Source organism: Carlito syrichta, unplaced genomic scaffold, assembly GCF_000164805.1.
Source record: "Carlito syrichta isolate Samal-C Ts95f unplaced genomic scaffold, Tarsius_syrichta-2.0.1 Scaffold304744, whole genome shotgun sequence".
NCBI classification, from domain to species: domain Eukaryota; kingdom Metazoa; phylum Chordata; class Mammalia; order Primates; family Tarsiidae; genus Carlito; species Carlito syrichta.
The window spans coordinates 94,859-116,683 of record NW_007248840.1 but is presented as its reverse complement, the minus strand read 5'-3'; the positions used below and the strand labels follow the sequence as shown (position 1 = coordinate 116,683).

Genomic DNA, 21,825 nt, shown 5'->3' with positions numbered 1-21,825 from the left:
CTGCGGGGGGCGACCGCGCGCCGGCGACCCCCGAAGGCTGGCACGGCACGCGTGCTCTCGCCTCCTGCCGCCCGCCCCTCCGGCGTTCGGAGAGGGCCTTGCAGTCACCCCTGCCCCGCGCGACTCACTCTTCTCGGCATCCCACCCCTACACCCCCGACCCGCTTCTCCCTCCCTCAGACTCCACCCCCTGGAAGGGATGAGGGGACTGGGATGGGCCTGTCGTCTGTGCAGGGAAGAGGGTCAGCAGACTTCCACTCGCTTTATTCCGGAGCACCCCTCACCCCGTCACAGTCTCTCTCCCAAATTAGCAGCACGCGTCTCATTCTCCCTCTCTCATCCCAACCCCCACGGGCAGGAGCTGGAGCTCAGCCTTGGAGGGGTGCAGCGAGGGGTGGCATGGGAGGGTCTGGCTGCTTTCTGTCCCTTCCACATCCAAAGATACACTCTACTCTCCCCAACATACACACCAGGTCCCAGGTCCCCAGTTTGAGGGAAGACAAACTCCCATACTGGGCTGTCTATGGGAATTCAAAAGCAGATACAATTCTTATTTTTGTCCTCTGGGTTGGCACTGGGTTGGAGGTGGGTAGGAATAACTTTTGCAAGGGAAAGGATGTTAGAAGGCAGTGAAGGAGGTGTGATGATGGAGGTGGGCAAGACCAGAGGGGCTTTCTTTCTTTCTTTTTTTTTTTTTGAGTTGGGGTCTCATTATGTCACCCAGGCTGGAGGGCAGTGGCACACTCCTGGCCACTGCAGGCTCGACCTACTGGGCTCAGGCGATCCTTCTACCTCAGCCTTCCAGGTAGCTGGAACTACAGGCATGCTTTCAAAGAGGGGCTTTCAAAGAGGAAACACCTCCATCTGGGTTTCAGGCAGATTTACGCACCTGCACATACATGCGTGTGTTTCTTCTCCCAGTAACCACTGGATGGTGTCCCAATACCCCAGCTGCTTTCACAGGTTTTTCTACTCCGCTTCTGCCCCTTCCCTGGGGGGAAAAATAAAATAAAATAAAATAAAAGCCAAGCCCAGTGATTCCTTGTCCTTTCTCCCCTTGGGTCAGGCTCCTGCTGCAGCCCCTGAGCAGAACCACCAAGAAGCTGGCCAAATTGATTTTTCTCCATGTCACAGGCCTCTACTGGCCAACAGAGAGTTGGACTGCAGGAGTTGAGGCTCTAGGCCAAGGGAAAGGGCAGAGTGGTGGGGGAAAGAAGGAAGGGATGGAGGTTCTGCTTAGCAATTGTCTGGCGAGTGTTTAAGGTCACGTAGACAGTGTGGGACAAGGCTGAGAGGCAACCACTCAGAACTCAGCTGAGGGAGCTTTCCCACGTTGGGTCTAACCCCCTAACCTACCTTGAATCTTAAGGGAAACAAAGGAAACGGATCCAACATAAGGAACTGGACAGGAAGTAGGACTGTGGAGAAAGGGGTTGGAGGCTTGGGGAGGAGCCAGAAGAAGGAACCACAATGAGTTCCAAACTCAGGAACTCTCCAGTCACTTAGTTTGGCACTATTTCTAAATGTTGCAGCATCTTGCAAGCTCAGGAAACATCCCAACCTTGGGTCCCCAGGGGCTCCGTAGTGAAGGAGTTTCAAAATGCCAATCCATGGAGGGTCACTGGTCAGAGACAAAAGTTCACTGGGCATGCTCCCATTTCCAAAAGAACAATGTGGTGAGGTTTTCATAAAGCTGGATGTGTTAGGTTTCAAAGGGCTGTCTTTTATTGAGAGTGTGTCCTTCTTACTTTTCTACCAAGTAATGATGGTGATAGCAAGCAGTAGGCTTTCTCTTTGTAATGTGCTTACTTCGTCAAATAGAAAAATTGCAAGACCTCAAGGTTTGTTGTTGTTTTAATTTTATTGAACCAGTAAAATGCAAAAGTCCGGGAACTATTAATGAAGTGCTTAAGAGCACAGAGTCACCACTTATCTATTTATGAACTTAAGATAGGATTGCCAGATTTGAAAAACGAAAACAAGGTCACAGTTCAATATGAATTTCAGATAATAATAGTTGTGTGTGTTGTGTGTGTGTGTGTGTGTGTGTGTGTGTGTGTGTGCACGTGTGCTAGTATTTCTCAACTATGGCATGGGACATACATTAAACAAGCAAACAAACAAATCTATTATTTGTCCAAGATTCAAATTTAACGAAGCATCCTGTATTTTATCAGGCAGCCCTTACCTTGAGAAAATCTTTTAATTTTTTCATTCTTGACATACACTCGGCATTTACTAAATTTTACTTGTTTTTTAAAAATTTATTTTTTATTTTTTGAATCGGAGTCTCACTGTCGCCCAGGCTGGAGTGCAGTGGCACGCTCCCGGCCACTGCAGCCTCGACCTGGGAGATTAAGGCAATCCTTCCGCCTCAGCCTTCCAGGTAGCTGGAATCACAGGCGAGCGCCACCACGCCTGGCTAATTTTTGGATTAGTGTATCGCCAAGTTGTCCAGTCTGGGTTCTCAGACAATCTTCTCGCCTCCGCCTTCCGAAGTGCTGGCATTCCAGGCGTGAGCCACCAAATTTTACTTGTTTTTGAAGCCCTGGCTACGGCACAAATGACTGTTTGATTTGATCTAATCACTCAATCTCTGGGAGTCCGAAACTGCAACTATAAAAGTTCTTTTGCAGACCTGCTGTAAAATTGAAAGAAAACAAGCTGAACACACGAGCTCCCCACGGCGCGCATCCGCCGCCCCCGCCCGAGCCCCAGCGGCCCGGGACTACACATCCCACAACCCTAGGCGGCGCGCCTCGCCATTACCTCATCCCCCGGCCTCGTTCTCGCCAATCCCTGCCTCGCCAGGGGTGTGGCTGCACGCAGTTCTCGCGACTTTTGCTCTACCCTTCGGCTGCGCTCCTCCTGTCGCGAGACTTCCTGCTGCTCCGCCGCTCCCTTTACCGCCGCCTTAGCCGGGGACCCGAGCCCAGCCTCTCCCCTACCCGAACACCGGCCCCGGCTCCACCGAGGCCCCGGTACCCCAACCCCGCCTCGCCGCCGCCATGGCGGACCCTAAATACGCCGATCTTCCCGGCATTGTGAGTACAGGGCCGGCCCCGGCTCCCCAGGACCGCGCCCCGGACCTCCCAAGGACCCCGACAGAAACCAGCCGCGGCCCCTCCCGCCCGCGGCCCGTCCTTCGCCGCGGGCCCCGCGGCGCGCTCCCTGACCGGCCGCGGCGCCTACCGCACTCGTGTGACCCAGCGGGCCGGGCCGGGCCGGCGGGCGGCGCCCCAGACTCCCTTTCCCGGCCCAGAAATCGTCTTGGGCGCCTATACTTGCGCCCGGTGTTTGTACCGTCGGTGTCAACCCGCCCCTGCCTCCCCATAAGGCTCCCCCATCCCTACTACCCCGGACTCACACCAAGCCATTTAGTGATGGCCTCCATCCTGCCAAAGAAGGGGTGACCCTGGGCAGAATCCTTCTTGTGCCAGTTGGGGTTCTGTCCTTCGGGGAGCCCGGGCCCCGACCCCCTCGCCCCCATGGAGTGCACCCTCCTTTTGTGCTGTCCTGCCTGCGTCCTCGGGGTGGGGGTTGGGGCCTAGGACGTTGGGTACTAAGGTCCTGAGTCACTTTCAACCCCTGTGCCCGGGCCTAATTCGAGGACAGCCCCCACCCACGTCTGACATAGTGACTGTCAGGCTCCCGCCCCCTTCCACATTCGGGATAACATCGTTGTGATCAGTTACATTCTGTTTACCATCAGATCCCAGTTGTCCCCGCTGTCGTCCCCACTCCCCCATCCCAGACATGGGCACTGACATGCTGTCCACAGGGCAGGTGGAGGAGGAAGAGAAAGGACGGAATCCATTAGCTTGTTCAAATGGAGTGGGGTAGGTGGTGTTGGTAGCTGCTGGGTAGTGAGGCTGGGTGGTCACTGCTTCTACCTGCAGGCCAGGAACGAGCCCGATGTTTACGAAACCAGCGACCTACCTGAGGATGATCAAGCCGAGTTTGATGCGGTAAGACTGTGTGCTGCCACTGGATTCCTCCGGACTCTGACCTCTTACCCCAGACAGGCCCTTCCCCTTCTCTGGCAAGTCACAGCAATAAGTGGGTATGCCAACCCCAGCCTGGGTGTTGTACGTAGGTTGCAGGGCTCGCAGGAGCCTTGCTGGGTTCGCAGCCACTACTGAGCAGTACCGGGAAGGAGAGTCAAATCAGGGGAATTAGAACTAATGAGACCTGTTTCCAAAGCCCTGATCCTTGGACCTTTTATATAAAATTGAAGTATCTCAAAACAGAGGTTTGGGGCTAGTGACTTAGGTCCCTGACAATGCATCATGAAGCCTGAGCACTTAAAATAAACTGCTTGAGAATAGAAAGTAGGCCTTCTGTTTCATAAAACATTTCATTCAATACACATTCATTAGTTGCTATCAAGAACTAGGCTTTGAAATAGAAATACTTTTTTATGGGAATAACCATTATCCATTGGACAAGGAGTAACACAATGATTTAGAGATTTTAGAGCAAAATAAATTTGAGGAAGAACATAAATCTTTTATACCAGCAGAGGAGAGCCTGTGGTAGCACTTTCAGACCAAGAAGGAGGAGGGAGTAATTCACTGTGGATGCATTTTTAACTATGAAGGGAAACACTTAGCATTGTTTATTGAATGTGTTCCTTCTGTGATGACTTTTGAGCAATGCAGAGATATAAATGTCCCTGCCTTCAAAGAGCCCCAGACTAATGTGGGAGTTAGGGTTCACTCAGGAAACATATGGTAGGAAAAGGCTAAAGGTGCATGGAAATCAACATAGTGAAAATTCTGCGTAAATGCCAAGGGGGGCAGAGATCTGCTAGCAGGTCTTGTAGGATGTGTTCTAGGTTCTGTTATTTCCAAATGGAGCTGGACCGTGATCGTGTTAACAGTGTGAGATCTCAGTAAAGGTGTGCCCAAGAATTATTGTAGTATGCAGGCTCAGTATGCGTGTCTGTAAGTCCTGTGAGTCCTGTGGCTCTGTCTGTGGGGCTGGTTAGTTCTGGGGAATGCTGGTTGCTGGCTTATAATGTATGGCTTGGCGTACTCACTTATTTCTAATGTGATTCCCCCTTGTGGAAGTGGTTCTTACGTTGTGGGAAGCACCTTCCCTGTGCCCGCCCTCAGTGGTATGTTCCTTGTGGCTTCTGTACTTGCTGGCATGTCAGTTTGTCCCCAGAGCTTCAGTTATCTTGGAGATAATGCAGATAATGTTGTTGCCCAAGGACCTAGGTGTGTATCTATCACTCTAAAAGTAGGAAACTGCCTCTGTCCTCACAGGGTAGGAGTGTATACAGTTGACTCTCCATATCTGTGGGTTCTGTGCCCACAAATTCAACCAATCACGGACTGAAAATATTTTTTTTAAATCAAAAATAGCAATACATGGCTGGGCGTGGTAGCTCACACCTGTAATCCCAGCACTCTGGGAGGCTGAGATGAGAGGATTGCTTGAGCCCAGGCATTCAGGACTAGCAACACAGTGAAACCTTATCTCGACCAAAGTTAGCCAGACATATTGCACACGCCTGTAGTCCCAGCTACTCAGGAGACTGAAGTGGAAGGATCGCCTGAGTCCAGAAGTTTGAGACTTACAGTGAACCATGCTCGAGCAACTGCACTCCAGCCTGGGCAACAGAGTGAGACTGCAACTCTAAATAAATAAATAACAGTAAAACAATAAAAAATAATGCAAAGAAAGATACATTGTGAAGGGCACAATAGGCAGGACAACAGCAAGAGTGTCTACTGCCAAAATAATACAAACTTTAAAAACATAGTCTAACAGCTATTTACAGTATTTGTGTTGTGCTAGGTATTTTAAGTAATCTAGAGACAATTTAAAATATACAGGAGGATATGTGTAGATTATATGCAAATACTATGCCAATTTATATAAAGGATTTGAGCATCCGCAGATTTTGGTATCCGAGGGGGATCCTGGAACCAATCTCCCATAGACACTGAGAGACGACTGTATGCGGAGAACTTGCTACCACAGTTCAGAGACTGTTCAACTCAGGCTTAGGCCTCTACCTATGAAATATCAAGCTTTCATGGTAAGCCAATGAGTAGAACTCCATCCTTTTGTCACCGACTGTGATACAAACAGGTAGTATCACAGCATTCCCCTTTCTAAACAAAAAATACACTGTAGTTGCCTTTGGAAGGTATTGGGATATTTCTTAATAAAAAGAAGCTGACACCCATTCCAGGTACAGAAGGACCTGAGTGTGCAGCTCTGATTGGCTCTTTCTCCCTGCAGAGCCTGAGCAGCCTATTTTAGCAGCATCTGGTGGGGTGGCTGATGGGCAGAGAATGCCATGAGTGTTCATTGCCTGTGGCGTGTTGCCCAGGATGCTGGTACAGGAGGGTGCCGGGGCCGGATGGAATTGCAAGGGGAGTTGAGGTGCCTCCATCAGCTGAGTAAGGCTCAGCTAAGCGACTCTCCATCGCTGGGAGGAGTGGGGCAGGGAGACCTTCAGCCGCTTCAGGAGCCCTCAGAACTGAGCTGTTTCCTGATGTTCGCTAATGTCTCTGGCCCCTGCGTGTCCCTGTGGGCCTTAGGAGAGCAGCTTTCGGGAAGTCGGCTGAGTGATGGCTCTGCTGCTGCTTTTAATACTGACGTCAACGTGCAACTGGAGCAGTAGTGAGCAGTATGCTTAGATAATCCAGAAACATCATGTCCATGGGGCCTGCGATCTCACTAGCAGCCTGTCCCCTTCTCGCCTACCCACCAAAGACCTAGTACAGGTGACAGTGCACTTGGCCGCTCTGTGGCTGAACCATGAGGTTTTCAGTGACCTTCCCAACTCCAGGCAACAGCATTCTCTGCCTTAGTCTCCAGATTATTTCAACTTTAATTTATTAGTATTTAAAATAAGTAATATATACACATGTTACAAAAGGTTCAAGGCTGTGTAGTGAAAAGTCTATCTCCCTCCCCTGCCTGCTACCACTCAGATCTCTTCCCTGGAGACAACCAATATGGCCAAACTCTTGTGGAACCTTTTGAAGGGTCTCTCGATTTCTATTTAAAGAAATAGTCGGCCGGGCTTGGTGGCTCAACCTGTAATCCCAGCACTTTGGGAGGCCGAGGTGAGTGAATTGCCTGAACCTGCGGGTTCAAGACCCACCTGGGCAACTTTGCGAGACCTCATCTCTACCATAAATCAAAAACTAGCTGGACTTGGTAGTGCGCACCTGTAGTTCTGGCCACTTGGAAGGCTGAGGTGGAAGGATCACCAGAGCCCAGCAGGTCGAGGCTGTGATGGCCAGGAGCGTGCCACTGTACTCCAGTCTGGGTGACAGAGTGAGACTCCAACTCAAAAAAAAAAAGAAAAAAAAAAAAAGAAAGAAATAGTTGAGGCATGTGTGTTAGCCTTCCTCCAGTTTCTCCACTGTAACGAAATCCACTGAAGGAAATCACATTCTCTAATACTCCTTAAAGATTTCAATTGCTAGTTCAACTTAAACATAAAAGTTTTATGTTTCCATAGTGGGGAGGATGGGGGAGAAAAGTAGTAAACGATTTAAATTATGCTACAGTTGATCCATTTTGTTCTACCATTCATTTAAAACAAGTTTAGCAGGAAGTAAAATATTCTAAAACAGGAATGGGCCGGGAAACTGCACACCGTAGCCCTTTTCTCCTCAGTCTAGGAAGATCTCTGCATTTCCGATCTTCCTGGGTTGATTGGAGCAATTGGCTTGCTTAGAGACTTTTCTTAAAATGTCTTGTTTAGAGCCGGGCTCAGTGGCTCAGCCTGTAATCCCGCGCCTTTGGGAGGCTGAGGTGAGTGGATTGCCTGAGCCCGCGGGTTCAAGACCCGCCTGGACAACTTAGTGAGACCTCATCTCTACAATAAATCAAAATGAGCCGGGCGTGGTAGCGCGTGCCTATAGTTCCAGCTACTCGGAAGGCTGAGGCGGAAGGATCGCCGGAGCCCAGCAGGTCGAGGCTGCGGTGGCCGGGAGCGGCCACTGCACTCCAGTCTGGGCGTCTGAGTGAGACTCCAACTCAAAAAAAAATGTCTTGTTTAGGACATTCCCAAAGATAATTTCCTCCCTGCTGGACCCACAGTCTGCTTTGGGTCAATGAGGCCTTCTGCTCATGGCTTTTGAACTGCTGAAGCAAGGAGTAATATATACTTGAGTAAATGGAGAAAACCTCACTATACACAGGAATTAGTTTCTCTCTTTATGGCATAACTACCCCCAGTGCTGTGTAAAAGGTGGGACAGGACCTAGCCAGAGTTTGATGGGCCCTAGCAGAGGCTTCATTTATCTGAAGGTAGATCCTTCTAGAGCCGCCTGAGATGAGAGCCAGCAGGTTTCCTTCCTTGCAGTTTAGACTATCATAGAGTATGCTTGATTGTGTTCATTGACTGTTGGCACACTTGAACTTACCTGAGTTTTTCCTAATGCTTCCCCCATCCTCCCTCCTTACCACCTTGCCTGGACACTAGTTTGCACAAGTAAGACCATTCAATGCTTCTTCTCTGCATGTTTTTTTCATCTGCCATCTCGCATGCAATGCTCTGCCACTGTGCTATTGTCGTAGCTAATCGTTTTAAATTCCCGTGAGTCCCTCGCTGGGTCACTGAGGGGCCTGCTGGCCTTCTGTTTAAAGATCATTAATCAAGGGTTAAAAACACAACTATGAGCCACAAATCATTGTCTCTTCCCCTTGTGAGGTCTGCGGAATAAAACTGTCCAGTGGAGGTTGGGATAGAAACACAGAGGCCATGAGTGCTTTTGACATGAGGCGTTGTGGGGCTCTAGTTAGAAGGGAGTTGTCTTTCTTCTCAGATGAGATCAAATTAAGAGACTTCTTATGGGATGACTTTTAGCGATTCTAGGCAAAGATGGAGAAGAACCAAGGGACAGCCACAGTCCTTACTTCTTAGCTATATGTGGATTATCCCTGGCAAAAATTCATGCTAAGCCTTTAGAGAAGTGTAAATGGGATGAGGAGGTATTATTTGCAATCTTTAGATAATAACTTGAGTTATCTGTGTTTTGCTCGTCTTTCTGTTTCTGCACCCCTCCTTTAGAAATGAATGGATGGTCAGCATTGGGCCGGTCCATCCGGGACAGTTTTATTCTGCAGTCCTGTCCATCTTCCTTGTCATCATGGTTCTGAAGTCCCCCTGGCTGCAGTGTTGGTGTAAAGCCTGAGGAGGCTCAGAGAGCAGCAGTGGCCACCTTCCCTGTCTGATTTAGAACTTCAGGTCTTGCCCTCTGAGGCACAGCCTCTTAGCTGAACAGCCCTGGGAGTCTGGGAGTCCATTAGTGAAAGGGCCTGGGAGTCATGTACCAGGCAAGCTAGTACCCAGGGCCAGGGCTCTTGAAATTTTCCGGTCCAGGAGGCTGTGGTGTACTAGGTTTCCAAGGCGACTGTTACTACTCCAGATTATAGGAATTATGCCTAAAATCTCATCATCCCTCCACCCACCCATAGCATAGACCTGGAGGTGGTATATGCTACTTATGAATTAATAGGCCACTTTTTCTTTGGTTTTCTGTCCTCTCCATTCTGCCGTTCCTCATAGTTTGCACTTGAGCTTATGGCCCGTTGTCCTCTCTGTCTCTCTCCTTGAGTTTCTCCCAAGCTGGTTGTAGCTTGGTGGAATGAGTCAGAGAAAGGTGTAGGGTGTGTACTTTCCTGTGTGTTTGCATGTGTGCACCTATGGGTGCTTATGCCCACTCTGCAGAGGCATCCTAGCCTGGACCATAGGACCTGGAGCCACCTGTACCCTGAGCTGACAGAATCTTGGCTGGGCTGGTCCCTAGCATCAGCCAGGGTCGGAGAGGTTTAGGGTCCAGTGTATCTGGCTGAAATCTTGGTGCAGGAAGCACTTGTCTTTCTCCCGCGAAAGGTTTTCATATCCACATAACCATGCCCAGCCCTCCACACTTCATCTACTCGTCAGTGGACCTCCTGGTGTGGCAGGGCATGCTGCTGATTTCCTCTCCTGGCAGTTCTGAACCAGTCTGCCTGGAAGTGGGTGCTTATCTAAAGGTCTGTGCTAAAATGAGGCCTCTGAAATATTCTCATCCTTCTGCTTCATCCGCCCTCCAACTCCTCTGGGTCTTGTGAACAGGGGGTGGAGGAAACATGTCCACACATGGGCTGGTAGCTGTGAATCCAGGTGTCCCCTGGACTCTGTGCTGGGACATCTTGGCAGAGTTGTTCTGTGTCCCTCAGCGCTGCAGGGTGAGCCGCCACCACTTGAGGTGGATGCAGACATGCCAGGCGGCAGGAGGAGCCAGGATTTGCCTGCCTGCTCTCTGGCAGCAGGAAATGGGCACAGGGCTGCAGTTAGGTGCATCATCTTCCCTTCAGCTCACCATCTGCACCTGACACATCTTGTTCTGCCTAACCTAAAGTCATCTCAGACCACCTATCTGAGCACCCTGTGACCAGTTCTGCCATCCAAGGTCTGACTTTCCGCAGTCGGAGAAACCAAGAGACAGGAAGATGTGGGCCATGAACGAGTGAGGGAGGCTCCTCAGCTGTGGGTCCTCAACGTCTCACAACTCTGCTTCACATCCCGCCACCTCTGCCCCCCCCTCTTCCCACACTGCTCCATGCCACTGGCTTGTGACATCCTAGAGCTCAGATGGTCCTAAGTTGCTGCTGTTAATGGCAGAGCTTCATGACATCACCACCAGAAAGGGTCTCATGTTCTTCCTCTTGGGGTGTGCGGTGACCCCAGCTGAAATGTCTCGGCCCCCAGATTTTGCTAGGCTCCCCAGGGGCCCTGTGGTGCAGTGTGTTTGAAGACTGTCATGTAGTGCATGTGACAATTTGCTAATAACAATTTTGTCTTTTTTTTCCCTCCCTCATCCCTGTTCCCCCACTCCCCTTCCTTTTAACTCTTGATTTTCTCACCTCTGGGGAAACCACAAGGAGCTGGTAAGAAGCCTGACCTTTCGTCTGCTTTTTAACGGGGTGTGCTATGATGGGCAGTTGTTTCTCTGTCCTTTTGTCCTTACTAAATCTTTCATTCCCTATTGAGTCCCACACCCAGCTGACCCTTTTTGTCTCACAAGTCACCGTAAATGACTCCGCCCCTAGCCCATGCCCTTGCTCTTCAAGACACTGGTGGAGTAGGTACTACCAGAGAACTACAGCGTGCTGCCCACCTGAGTCTCCCAGGCCACAGCCTTGGAGAGGCTCCAAAAGGATACCCGCATCGGGCAGCCCTCCTAGCCCAGGACATGCTCCTACAGCGGAGAATAGCGGGATGGAAGTGCTGTCCACCCTGTGACTGGCCAGAACCTCTGAGACCCACCTGTGTGTTCATGCCTTTTTATTCCCCTCTCTCCCTACATTGGAACATAAGTGAGAAAGTAGGTTCCCATGTGCATAGTGTCCGCCCCTAGTAAGGGCTTAACAAACCGTAGCTATGATTCATTTCTTTCCTTGGTCTGTAGGTTTTTAAAGGGGAGGGGGGTTCATTTCCCTGACGGGGAGCCAAAAAAAGGGGGGTGGAGGGGGGATTTCTGCCTCCTTGGCTTTGATTAGGGCTTTCACAGGGAGAAGTGGCACATTCCTGGGTGCAAACTTTAGAGAAGATGGTTGTCTGTCCCAAGCTTGAGTCCTTCTCAAACAGTTTTTAGAGGCCAGAGACCACATAGCTATTTGGCGGTGGGGGTCCTGGCTGTATCATTTCAGAGAGGGTTAAAGAGATAGCATTTGGGTCTCAAATGTCTCTTCCCCCAGGCACTTGCATGTGGGACTCTGAGCCCTTTTGTTTTTCTGATCTATAGCTCTCACCCCTCTGCCCAGCAGCTCTCTGAAGAGGTGAAGGTCAAACTGAATACTTTCTCCTTTTTCCTCTCTCCCATTATTGCTAAAGCTACCGCCCACACTGACTCCTCTAATAGCAGAGCAGAGATGAAGGCAGCGCTTCCGCTCCTTCTCCATGATGTCCCTCCATTCCCCTCAGCTCTCCCCACACCCCCACACACAGACAGAGCTTCTCAGTCATGGCTGCAGGTTAGAGCCACCTGGGTAGCTGGCTCTACCTGGCATAGCTCAATCAGAATTTGCAGAAGTGGGCCCAGGCCCCTTTTCTGTAAAGCCATTTTTAAGAGATTCTAATGTGCAGCCAGAATGGACAGCCACGGTCCTAGGTGAAGGAAAGAAGACTCCTTGTGCCTTTCTCCTGTGTAGGGTGAGGATGTCATCCCCAATGGGAAAGGATCCCCGGCCTCCTACCCCTTCCTCCAAGGACTCTTGGGAGCTGCCAGGCTTCTGACAGCTGGAGGAAGCAGGTGCAGTCAGTAGCGCCAGGCTTGGTGTAGTCACTGGGGTCTGCAGAGCATTAGCCATCTAAGAAAGAGGGAGCTTCTCTGCTTCGGCTTCTAGGGTGAAGTCTCACTCTCCACTGGGTCCCCCGCTTATGTGCGGGCCCACTCCCAACACTTTGGAAGAGCTTTGGTGCTTAAAGCACAGCAGAGGGGTTAGGGAGAAAAGGCAGGTGCTATGGCTCCCCTCTGGAGCCATGCTGGGCTGCATCCCTGCCAGGCTTCTGTGCAGCCCTTGCCCGTGGGTGCTTTTGGCAAGCAGATGTTGCTTTGTTGCTTCTAAGATGCCCCTTAAAAAACAATCCAGTAAGCCCTGCCTCTTTCTATCCTTGAATTCACTGGCCTCATGGCTGCCTGGAAACCAGGCTTCTGGTCAGGCCCTCTCCGATCTTCCTTCAGAATCTGAGACTGGTGTCTACCTTCAGCAGGTTTAAAGGCCTGATACTCACACTCAGAATTAGTGGCCTGATTGCCTTCCCTCCTCTTTCCTTCAGCAGAGATGGGAGGTCAGCTTTAAAACGGACCTGCTCAGTGGGCAGGGAGGTTTGCTTTTGGGAGGGGGAGGTTAAAAGAGGTCAGGTTGGTTTCTTGTCTTGAGCGCATGATGTGTGCCAGATAACTGGGAGGGGCGGGGCGGGGTTGGAGGATAGAGAGGCTTATGTACAGAGAGGGTGGGGAGGCTATGCTGCCTCTATTCCCAGTTCAATCAGGGTGTTAATATTTATACAACCGAGGCTTCACATTTACCAGGAAGCTTCCGTTTCCTAGGTTTAGCCTGGGTCGGCAACTTGGAATAGAGCCACCCTTCTTTCCCCTTGGACTAGTAGAGCCCCGTCTCCTGATGGCTTGGGGCCTTTGTGGGGTAGAGGAAGTTCTAGGGTGGGACCCAGTCTGCCCTGGCCTAAACTACCCATTCTTGCAGGAGGAGCTGACAAGCACAAGTGTAGAACACATCATTGTCAATCCCAATGCTGCCTATGACAAGTTCAAGGACAAGAGAGTGGGGACAAAGGGACTTGGTAAGACTGGGCTGGAAGTTGGGTGCGGGGAAACCTGGAGACAAGCATAAGAAGTGGCTTTCTGTCTTCAGGGCTCAGTGACTTCTGCTCTGGGAAAGGGTCCCTCATGGAGATCTGGTGTGGAAGCCCTCACAGCCGCTGAGACCATGGCTGCCCTGGGCCTCGGCCGGCCCTCAGTTTCATCTTCTTTTCTTGGCAGATTTCTCAGATCGTATTGGAAAAACCAGGAGGACAGGATACGAATCTGGAGACTATGAGATGGTTTGTTGTGTGTTGATGGGGAGGGTGTGGTGATCCTGTCTCGCAGGCATTTAGGAGACATGTCAGGGGTACAGTTGGGGTTCTGAGTTTCTCAGATCGAGAGTCCTGAGGAGCCCAGCAGGGTACAGTCGAGGCAGCTCTGTCCCCTGCTCTGAGCCTCTGGCCGTCTCCAGTTCTATGCTAGGATGTTGTGGGTTCTCAGTTGGCTGTGACACCCCTGTGACTTAGGCCCAGGGTATAGATAATTTTTTGAGGCTCCCTGTGATGGGAGGAGGTATGACATTACCCTCTGTGCTTGCTCTGTAGCTTGGAGAGGGTCTGGGAGTGAAGGAGACACCCCAGCAAAAGTACCAGCGACTACTACATGAGGTTCAGGAGCTGACAACTGAAGTCGAGAAAATCAAGGTAACTATAAATTCTCTTCTCCCCTCACTGCTGTGATTACACCGTAAAAAGAAGACCTCCAGCAAGAGGATTTCCTAGGCTCCTGGCTTAGAGGCTGGAGTTGCCTGAGTTTAGGGGTACACATGCATCTGCATTCAGTACTGCAGGCAGGTGGTCTGTTGGGCCACAAGCCATCCCTCCAGCCACAACTGTCCTTGAAGGTCTTGATCCATTTTTTTCTCTTTTTGGTCCATGCTTGCCACCCCCACTATCTGCGTTTTGTCATACCAGACAACAGTGAAGGAGTCAGCCACCGAGGAGAAGCTGACCCCCGTGGTGCTGGCCAAGCAGCTGGCGACCCTGAAGCAGCAGCTGGTCTCCTCCCACCTAGAGAAGCTGCTGGGCCCAGACGCTGCAATCAACCTCACTGACCCCGACGGCGCTCTGGCGAAGTGGGTGCCCTACTGTATCAGAAGATCATTGCTGACTGGGGTTTTGGGTGGGTTCAGCCAGCCCCTGGCAGGGAAGCTACGGGAGAGGTGGTCTCGCTGTCCCTGATGTGATTATAAAGCGAGTGAGAGAGTGGCTGGCTCTCTTCTCTCAAGTCATGGTGTGATCCTTTGGTCTTCCGACCTAGGCGCCTACTGCTGCAGCTGGAAGCAACAAAGAACAGCAAAAGGGGTTCAGGGGGGAAAGGCACCACTGGGACTCCCCCAGACAGCAGTCTTGTCACTTATGAACTACATTCTCGGCCTGAGCAGGATAAGTTCTCTCAAGCTGCCAAGGTACTTATGGGTACAGCGCCGGGTGGGAGCCGGTGCAATGGGCCCTGTCTCCAAGGGGAGGGCACTCTCATTCCAGGGAAAGGAGGCCCCGGGGTGGGAAATGGAAGGGAGCGCTGGGTAGAGCAGGTAGGACCTTGTTCCTCCCACTGGAGCAGCAGGGACGCGGGTGGCGGGTCTCACCTCCTTCCTCCCTCTAAGGTTGCAGAACTCGAAAAGCGCCTGATGGAGCTGGAGGCAACTGTGCGCTGCGACCAGGATGCACAGGTCAGGCGTTGTATGCATCGTCTGAGTCCTAGATCCTGCACCCTGAGCCCTGAGATCCATAGCTCCCACAGCCTGGGGGGAGTCAGGAAAGGGCTTCAGTCACAGGGATCAGCTGGTGGTCCAGGCTTGGACCTGGTGGGATGGGAGAAGGTGGTCATCACATGGTGATAAGAGGCCCTCTGATTTCTTCCCTCCTTTTCCCACCAGAATCCCCTTTCTGCAGGACTGCAGGGAGCTTGTCTTATGGTGAGCTGGGAAGGAACTGGAGTGTTTGGATTACGGAGGGGATGTTGGGATTGGATTTGCTTTGAGAACTATCTTTGGGTCTGTGGCTATAGATTAATTACCTCTAGTGGAATATGGGCGGCTTCCTCCTAGTCTGATCCTTACTCTCTCCCAACCCTCACCCCAGGAGACTGTAGAGCTGTTGCAGGCAAAGGTGAGCGCCCTGGACCTTGCGGTTTTGGACCAAGTGGAGGCTCGACTACAGGTATGAAATGAAAGGCAGAGGGGATTGTGGGCAGCTTGGGACTTTGGATGCCTGGAGTGCTGTCATTATCAGCCTTCAAATCTGTCCCTTCAGAGTGTCCTTGGAAAGGTGAATGAGATTGCCAAGCACAAAGCCTCAGTGGAGGATGCAGATTCACAAAGCAAGGTCAGGAGGACACCCTCCCCATCCTCACCCGTTGCGCCCCTCAGGCCCTCTGAGTGGTGGTATAGAGCCTGAGGCCACCGCAGGTCCGCAGGCCCCTGTCTTCATAGGCTCTCATCACCGGGACAGTCAGGGCCAGCCTTCCCTCTGCCCACTTGCCTCTCTCTGCGCTCTGGCAAAGTAGCAGGCCGTGTGCACTCGGCTGGCTGCCTCAGCTATCCCCCTGGCCCTGTTGCGTGCCTTCAGGTGCACCAGCTGTACGACACCATACAGCGCTGGAGCCCCATTGCCTCCACCCTGCCTGAGCTGGTACAGAGACTCGTCACCATCAAGCAGCTGCACGAACAAGGTGGGAGGCCAGCTCTGGGTGCCGAGAGAGGTGGGAAGTGGGCAGCTTTGTGTCTCCCTCATCTTGGACTCTGATCGCCACCATCTCTTTCTTCTTCTATAGCCATGCAGTTTGGTCAACTCCTGACACACTTGGACACCACCCAGCAGATGATCGCAAGTTCCCTTAAGGACAATACCACTCTCCTGACCCAGGTGTGTGCCCTTGATCACCTGCCATCCCCGTCTCCAGCACATGCAGATTGGCTTCCCAGCTTGATGGCATAGGGTTCTGTGTTAGCCCGTTGTGTAGCATGAGGTTGGGGCAGGGGCTGGTTTGAGTCTCCAGTTTCTCGATGGCTGAGGGGCCTTTGACAACACATTTAATCTGGGAACCTCCATCTTTCTCTTTGGGAAATCATATCTCCCTCAGATTTAGGTGGATGAGGTGGAATAACATGGGTGAACTGTCAGGAGCCTCTGAGCCTTTTTTTTTTTTTTTTTTTTTTTTAAATAAAGCCTCTTCTTTCCCTCTGTAGTCTCATCTTGGCTTTATTGCCATTAGGGTCCTCATAAGATGAAGACAGTACATTGGAAACAGTCTTGGCTCTGAAGTCAGGGGCCAGGCCCTGGCCTTGCCTCATTCCTTCATTCTTTCAGTAGTACCCATCACAGTGAGTCCTCAGTTTCTGTTGGAAGCACTGTTCTCGGTGCTGGAGGGAACTTTAAAAGTCAAGAGACCAGTATCATAGGACTATTAGGACCAATGACAAAATACCTGAAGGACTTGGGAGAATATCCTCTTCCTCTAAAGCAGTTCTCTAAAAATGTGAACCAGTAAAACCTTCACTTCAACAAAATATTACTTGGCTCTCATTACATAAAACAGATCAAAGAACTGTTCTCGTTAAAGTCAGGGTGGGAGTTCTCAAGGGTCCTGCCTGCTTGGTTGACCCTGAGCTTGGTTCGTGGTGCTCTGAGGACAGTCTAAAACTGCTGCTATAAACATTCCCCCTGGGGTCCATCAGCTGTGTTTCCATTTCTTTTGTCCTCGCTAAGAGAATTTTTTTCCAGGTTCTCATCCAGGTGAGCAGCTGGACCTGACAAAAAGTAAACTCTCCCTACCATTTGCAGGTGCAGACAACCATGCGTGAAAATCTGGCCACAGTAGAGGGGAACTTTGCCAGCATCGATGAGCGGATGAAGAAGCTGGGGAAGTGAGCAGTGTGGGAGCTGGAGGGCAGGGGTCAGCCCCACCTCTCTGACCTCTGTTAACAGCTGACATAGGGCTTCCCTTCACTCTGACTCTCGCATCCCCATCCCATCTGACACTGGGGCAAGGGTTCTTCTTGCATGTGGGGTTGACACCCCTCCCCTGATGAATACAGAGTGGTAGCTGGGGGTTATTAGAGGGGGGGTCTCCCCTCAGGCCCGGGAGGCGAGGATGTGGGCCCAGCCACATGCCAGCTCATGTCCAATACTGCTTTGCCTGATGTGGGGAAGGGTTGGGTCCTGTCCTCCATCACGGCTTCTGTGGCTGGCTGTAACACTGTACAACTGTTCTGACCATTAAATGCTGTTGTGCTCTGTGTGGCCTCTGCTGTTTCCTGGGGAAAGGGCAGCACTAGGACACATGGACATTTACAGCATAACAGGCAGTCTGAGCCACTCTTACTCCAGGAGAAGGATTTGAATTGCAACCTGTTCTTACCAAAGAACTAAATAAAAAATGAGCACAGAGCCAGAGCCAGAGTTTCAAAATATTCTCATCTGTTAAATTAAGAGTGTCTCCCATAGAAAAGCAGTGGAGGCCCCACAGGGCAAGTACAAAACAGAATTAAAACTCCCAAGGGTCTTGTCTTTACAAAAGAAAAGGCAGGAGGCAGCCCCTGGACAGCTGGTCATGCTGGCCGCTCCGGCTGGACCACGTTGCATAATCCTCAGTCGCATCATCACAACGTCTCTGAGCGTTTTGATGGGGGAGAAGGGGCAGTGTAGTGTGTGTGGGAGGAGAGGCCCGAGGCGCTCTTTGCCCCCTTAACCCCTTTTCATATCCCAGAGGAAAGTGGAGGGAACCTGGCTACACCTTGAAATGAGGCTATGTGTTTCAGACCTGGGGCCGGGGTGCGAGGGGATCTGTGCTTTGAGCAACCTGAGCCAGAGGCAGAGGGTGTTGGAGGGCGAGGGGAGGATGCATGATGCTTATTGCTTTGTACCTTTCACTGGGAAGGAGGGCGGCAGCCAACAGTAGCTCACAGGTTTGTAAACTGAGCCTGCTGGCTTTAAGAAGGGAGGCAATGAAGTCGAATTAAATATAAAAGAATCACTTGTGCAAAAATAACTTAAACAAATAAAAGACCTGGGGAAGGGGGTGTTCCCCTTAGCGCCTGTTGGGGAGAGGGCCATATACCACCCCCCCAGGCCTTTTCAGTGACATGGCTTTGGGGGGGAGGGGGTGAACTTCCCTACCCCCTGCGATGGCTCAGGATGGGATTGTAGGGGAAGGGGTTGCATTTGTGCTCTGAGTGGGGAGTAGTGCCCCACCCACTGTCCACAGGTGCAGGTGGCTGGCAGGGGCTCCCAGGGCTCAGCACTCAGCTCTCCCCAGTCAGGGTCAGATCCAGCTCCAGGTATGGCTGCTACGGGGCCAGTTTCCTCCTCTTGTTTTTGGCAGGACGGCCAGGGCGGGCCCGGGGAGGCAGAGGGACAGCCGCCTGTATGAGGGGGGGTGTGGGAAGACGAGGTCAGTTGCAGGCGTCAGGATGTCTCCTCCCCACTCCCTCTAGCCCCCCTTCCTGCTGCTGCTTGGTCCCTTCCGTCCTCCCACCCACCCAGACTCACACTCACTCGGGTTGCAGGGCTGGGTTCCAAGGTGACGTCCTGACGAGAGCTATTGCTGTTCCGGGTAGGGCTGCAATAAGGGGCACAGATGATCAGGAACAGCTCCCGAGCGCCGGGTGGCTTTCAGAAGTTGGGGTGGGAAGCCTTCTACATTCAGACAGTAAAGGCAGAATATCTTTATTCACGTTCAAAGCAGCGTCTGCCCTTTTTGAAAACCAGCTACGATCTGGGCATTGGAGTCATCCTGGGCATTGGAGTCATCCAAGCCAATCAGCAGCAGACCAAGGCCAGTGCTGTGGTGGGCAACACTCACTTGTATTTTCTCCTCCGGCCACGACGGGACTTTCTGACTACCCCTGGGGGCACCTGAGAAAAGATGGACTGTGTGGGGGGGGGGGAAGCTAGCAAAAGGCCACGGGCCCAGCCTCTCAGCCCTGAGCCCCGCCCTCCAGCACTCTGCACTCACCTTAAGGTCCTCAGAGTGGGGCCCTGGAAGGGGTGGATCCTTGGGCTCAGCACCCCCTTCCGCCAGCTCCCCATTATGCTGCCAGTGGTGGGTCCTTCTTGGGGACCGTTCCATTTGTCCATTGAAGCCACCACGTGTCCCCCATTTGAGGGCCAATCGGCCAGGCTCCCGCCGGCTGCCAGGCTTTCGGCCCCGGCCTGGCCTGGCCTCACCGTTAATGCCCCTAAGTCCCCCTCCTCCCCTCCGGCCCCGTTTCCCTGACCCCCTCCCAGTGAGCAGCTCAGGGACTGGGGGGTCGGGGGAACCATGGGGTGGGGCTAAGGCACTGAGGGGAGGCCCGGCAGGCTCCGGTTCGAGAGCTGAGGTGGGGCCCTCGGGGGGCAGACAGGGGGCTTCTGGCTGCTCTGGAGGGATCTGCTGGCAAAAAGCAAGTTCTCGATCAGTCTCAAACACAGTCCTGCTGCTGCAACTCAGAAAGCCTTAAACTGCCAGTCTGAGAAAAAATGATCTCCCTGACAAATCAGCCCCCTCACCTGGAGACTCTGTAGCAGGCAGGCTAGGGGACTAGAAGCCTCTGAGAGGGGGGGAGGAGCCGCGCCCCCAGGGAGGAGCTGCAGCCCCAACTGGCCAGAGAGAAGAGGGCCAGGAGGCTGCAACAGGCTGGGGAGGGTTCCAGGGCTGCTGGTCAGCGAAGACAGGTCACCTGTGGAGAAGTCCCAACATCCGGGTCTCTCCCTCAGCAAGCCGCTGTGGTGAGCTCACCCCGATGAGACCCCTGTCCTCCATGAGAACCCTGTCCTCCTCGGGCCTCACCCAGTGGCCAAGGCTTCCTTCCCACGCGCTTCCCGAGACACAGAGGACACCCTCAGACTCACCCAGCAGGCTGGCACTCAGCAGAGGGCTAAGGAGTTGGGGGGGTCTCCCTGAGTTGGAGGGGGCCTTGCCCAGAGAGGAGGCCCCGGGGTCAGTAGTTGCCGTGGTGACACTGGAGGTAGGTGGTCCAGGTTGGGGGGCACTCAGGACACAGGGCTGAGGAGAGAGAACGGCTTTGCAAGTTCCAGCAGCAGCGAGGCGCTGTCCTGAACGCTCCCTGGCGGAAGCCTCACATGAGGCAGGCCGCGCTTATTAAACACAGACCTGGTTCTTGCAGCCATCCTACCCCCAGCCAAGAAGTAAGGCCGCCCACAGGCCCTGAGGAAGAGCTCAGGCATGAAGCAAAGCCTCTGCCTCCCAAGGCTCATCTCCGATCCCACTTCTTGTTCCGTCCCACCCACTCACCCCATCCTCACCTGGGGGGGCGTCCCCGAGGGGGGATCCAGGCTGGCAGCCAGCAGCGCAGAATTTAAAGCTATGAGGGTAGGGGGGGCTGAAAGGGGGGGGAAGAGGAGGGGGGGCAGGTCTCCCAAACCTGAAAATGGCTCCCCACTTGAACCCCCGGCTCCCTCTGCAGATCCCTCCCCATCCCCAGCTGTGGGACCCAGGGCCAACAGGGGCAGGAAAGAGGCAAGGAGGTTGCTAGGGGGCGCGGAAGGGGGCGGCAGGAGGTCGGAGGGAGGTGGTGGAAGCAAGGAAGCCACCAAAAGCGAAGGCCCTTCGGGCTCGCCTGGGGCCAGGGGAGGGCCGGGTCCACCTGGTGGAGGCAGCAGGGGCTCGGGAGGAGGCTGTCCTCCTCCTGCAGCCAGCACGCCAAACAAACTGTGACTGAGCAGTGGAGAAGGTGGAGGCTGCCCCAGACTCAGAGGGAGAGGCAAGGCCCCCAGCATCCCAGGGAAGCCAGCTCCACTCAGCGCCAGGCCCTGCTCAGGGCTGGGGAAGGGGAAAGCCTCTCCACCTGCCAGGGGAGGCAGAGGGCAGGCTGGGCCCACCCCCATCCCCAGGCCATCGGATGGGCTTTGAAGCACAGGGCTGGGGACTACGGGGGCTTTGGAGGCAGCTGGTGGGGCAGGGGCACCTGTAAAAGAAGAGAAACTCAGCTCAAGGGAGGCCCTTCCTCTCACCATCCAAAGAACCCAGCCTCCCTGCCCCAAGCCGAAAGACAGCCAGAGCTCTCTCAACTTTCCCCTAAGTGCCCCGACTGCCTCTGTCCACCCCAGTGATGGAGGACTCCAGGACACTCACATACCTGGCACACTGCTGAGGCTGCCACTGGTGGTCCCAGGCAGGGAGGGCTGGATGGGGTGCCTGGGGTGGGGGGGGCTCCCTGAGGAGAGGGCTGAGGGAGGAGGAAGGTGTGCGTCTGACCCCAAAAGGTTAAAGCTTCCATCAGAGTGGGAAGGGCCAGGGGTGGGGAGTCCCAGCAGGGACAGCACAGAAGGGAGAATGGGCTGGGATGGCTCCGGGAGAGGAAAGGGTTGGGGGACAGGAACAGGGGCCCGAGGACGGCTCCGTCGAGGGGTCTGAGGGCCTCCCCCTTCCAGCAGTCGTAGTACAGTTGGGGGTCGGCGGGGACGCCGCTGAGAGGGGCGAAGGGACGAGGATGGGGAGGCTGAGGGCGCCTGGGCACGGGGCCTTCGGCCCTG

General features: G+C 53.2%; 2 protein-coding genes across 5 annotated transcripts in view; one reads left to right on the top strand and one right to left on the bottom strand.

Annotated features, from left to right (window-relative positions):
• The first annotated feature begins 2,740 nt into the window (after positions 1–2,740).
• Positions 2,741–17,590, top strand: DCTN2 (dynactin subunit 2). Of its 4 annotated transcripts, XM_008060837.2 has the most exons (16): positions 2,741–3,043; positions 3,899–3,967; positions 8,458–8,466; positions 10,905–10,910; positions 13,230–13,326; positions 13,526–13,587; positions 13,894–13,992; positions 14,263–14,423; positions 14,609–14,756; positions 14,955–15,020; positions 15,228–15,266; positions 15,433–15,510; positions 15,604–15,675; positions 15,919–16,021; positions 16,124–16,215; positions 17,134–17,590. In XM_008060837.2, the coding sequence occupies exons 1-16, from the start codon at positions 3,008–3,010 to the stop codon at positions 17,218–17,220; spliced, it is 1,224 nt and encodes a 407-aa protein (XP_008059028.1). In that variant the 5' UTR covers positions 2,741–3,007; the 3' UTR covers positions 17,221–17,590. The 4 variants fall into 4 exon arrangements, with proteins under 4 accessions (XP_008059028.1, XP_008059029.1, XP_021569490.1 ...); XM_008060838.2 differs by lacking the exon at positions 8,458–8,466; XM_021713816.1 differs by lacking the exons at positions 8,458–8,466; positions 10,905–10,910 and adding an exon at positions 8,174–8,179 and having other exon boundaries at positions 2,878–3,043; positions 17,134–17,588.
• Positions 17,591–17,747: 157 nt separating this feature from the next.
• The window catches only part of MBD6 (methyl-CpG binding domain protein 6), a 9,041-nt gene continuing 4,963 nt past the window's right edge, over positions 17,748–21,825 (bottom strand). The window contains exons 7-14 of the mRNA XM_021713802.1: positions 21,429–21,825; positions 20,596–21,257; positions 20,182–20,335; positions 19,840–20,009; positions 19,307–19,720; positions 19,154–19,206; positions 18,847–18,910; positions 17,748–18,713 (exon numbers count right to left, since the gene is read on the bottom strand). Of these exons, the coding sequence (XP_021569477.1) occupies positions 18,639–18,713; positions 18,847–18,910; positions 19,154–19,206; positions 19,307–19,720; positions 19,840–20,009; positions 20,182–20,335; positions 20,596–21,257; positions 21,429–21,825 (1,989 nt within the window). The 3' untranslated portion in view covers positions 17,748–18,638. The remainder of the gene's footprint in view (positions 18,714–18,846; positions 18,911–19,153; positions 19,207–19,306; positions 19,721–19,839; positions 20,010–20,181; positions 20,336–20,595; positions 21,258–21,428) is intronic.

Bases quoted from the DNA above. Each gene is read 5' to 3' on its own strand.
- DCTN2 (XM_008060837.2), top strand. From the start codon at position 3,008: ATGGCGGACCCTAAATACGCCGATCTTCCCGGCATT. The intron at 13,993-14,262 runs GTAACTATAAAT...TTGTCATACCAG, and splicing joins CTGAAGTCGAGAAAATCAAG to ACAACAGTGAAGGAGTCAGC. The intron at 15,676-15,918 runs GTCAGGAGGACA...GCGTGCCTTCAG, and splicing joins ATGCAGATTCACAAAGCAAG to GTGCACCAGCTGTACGACAC.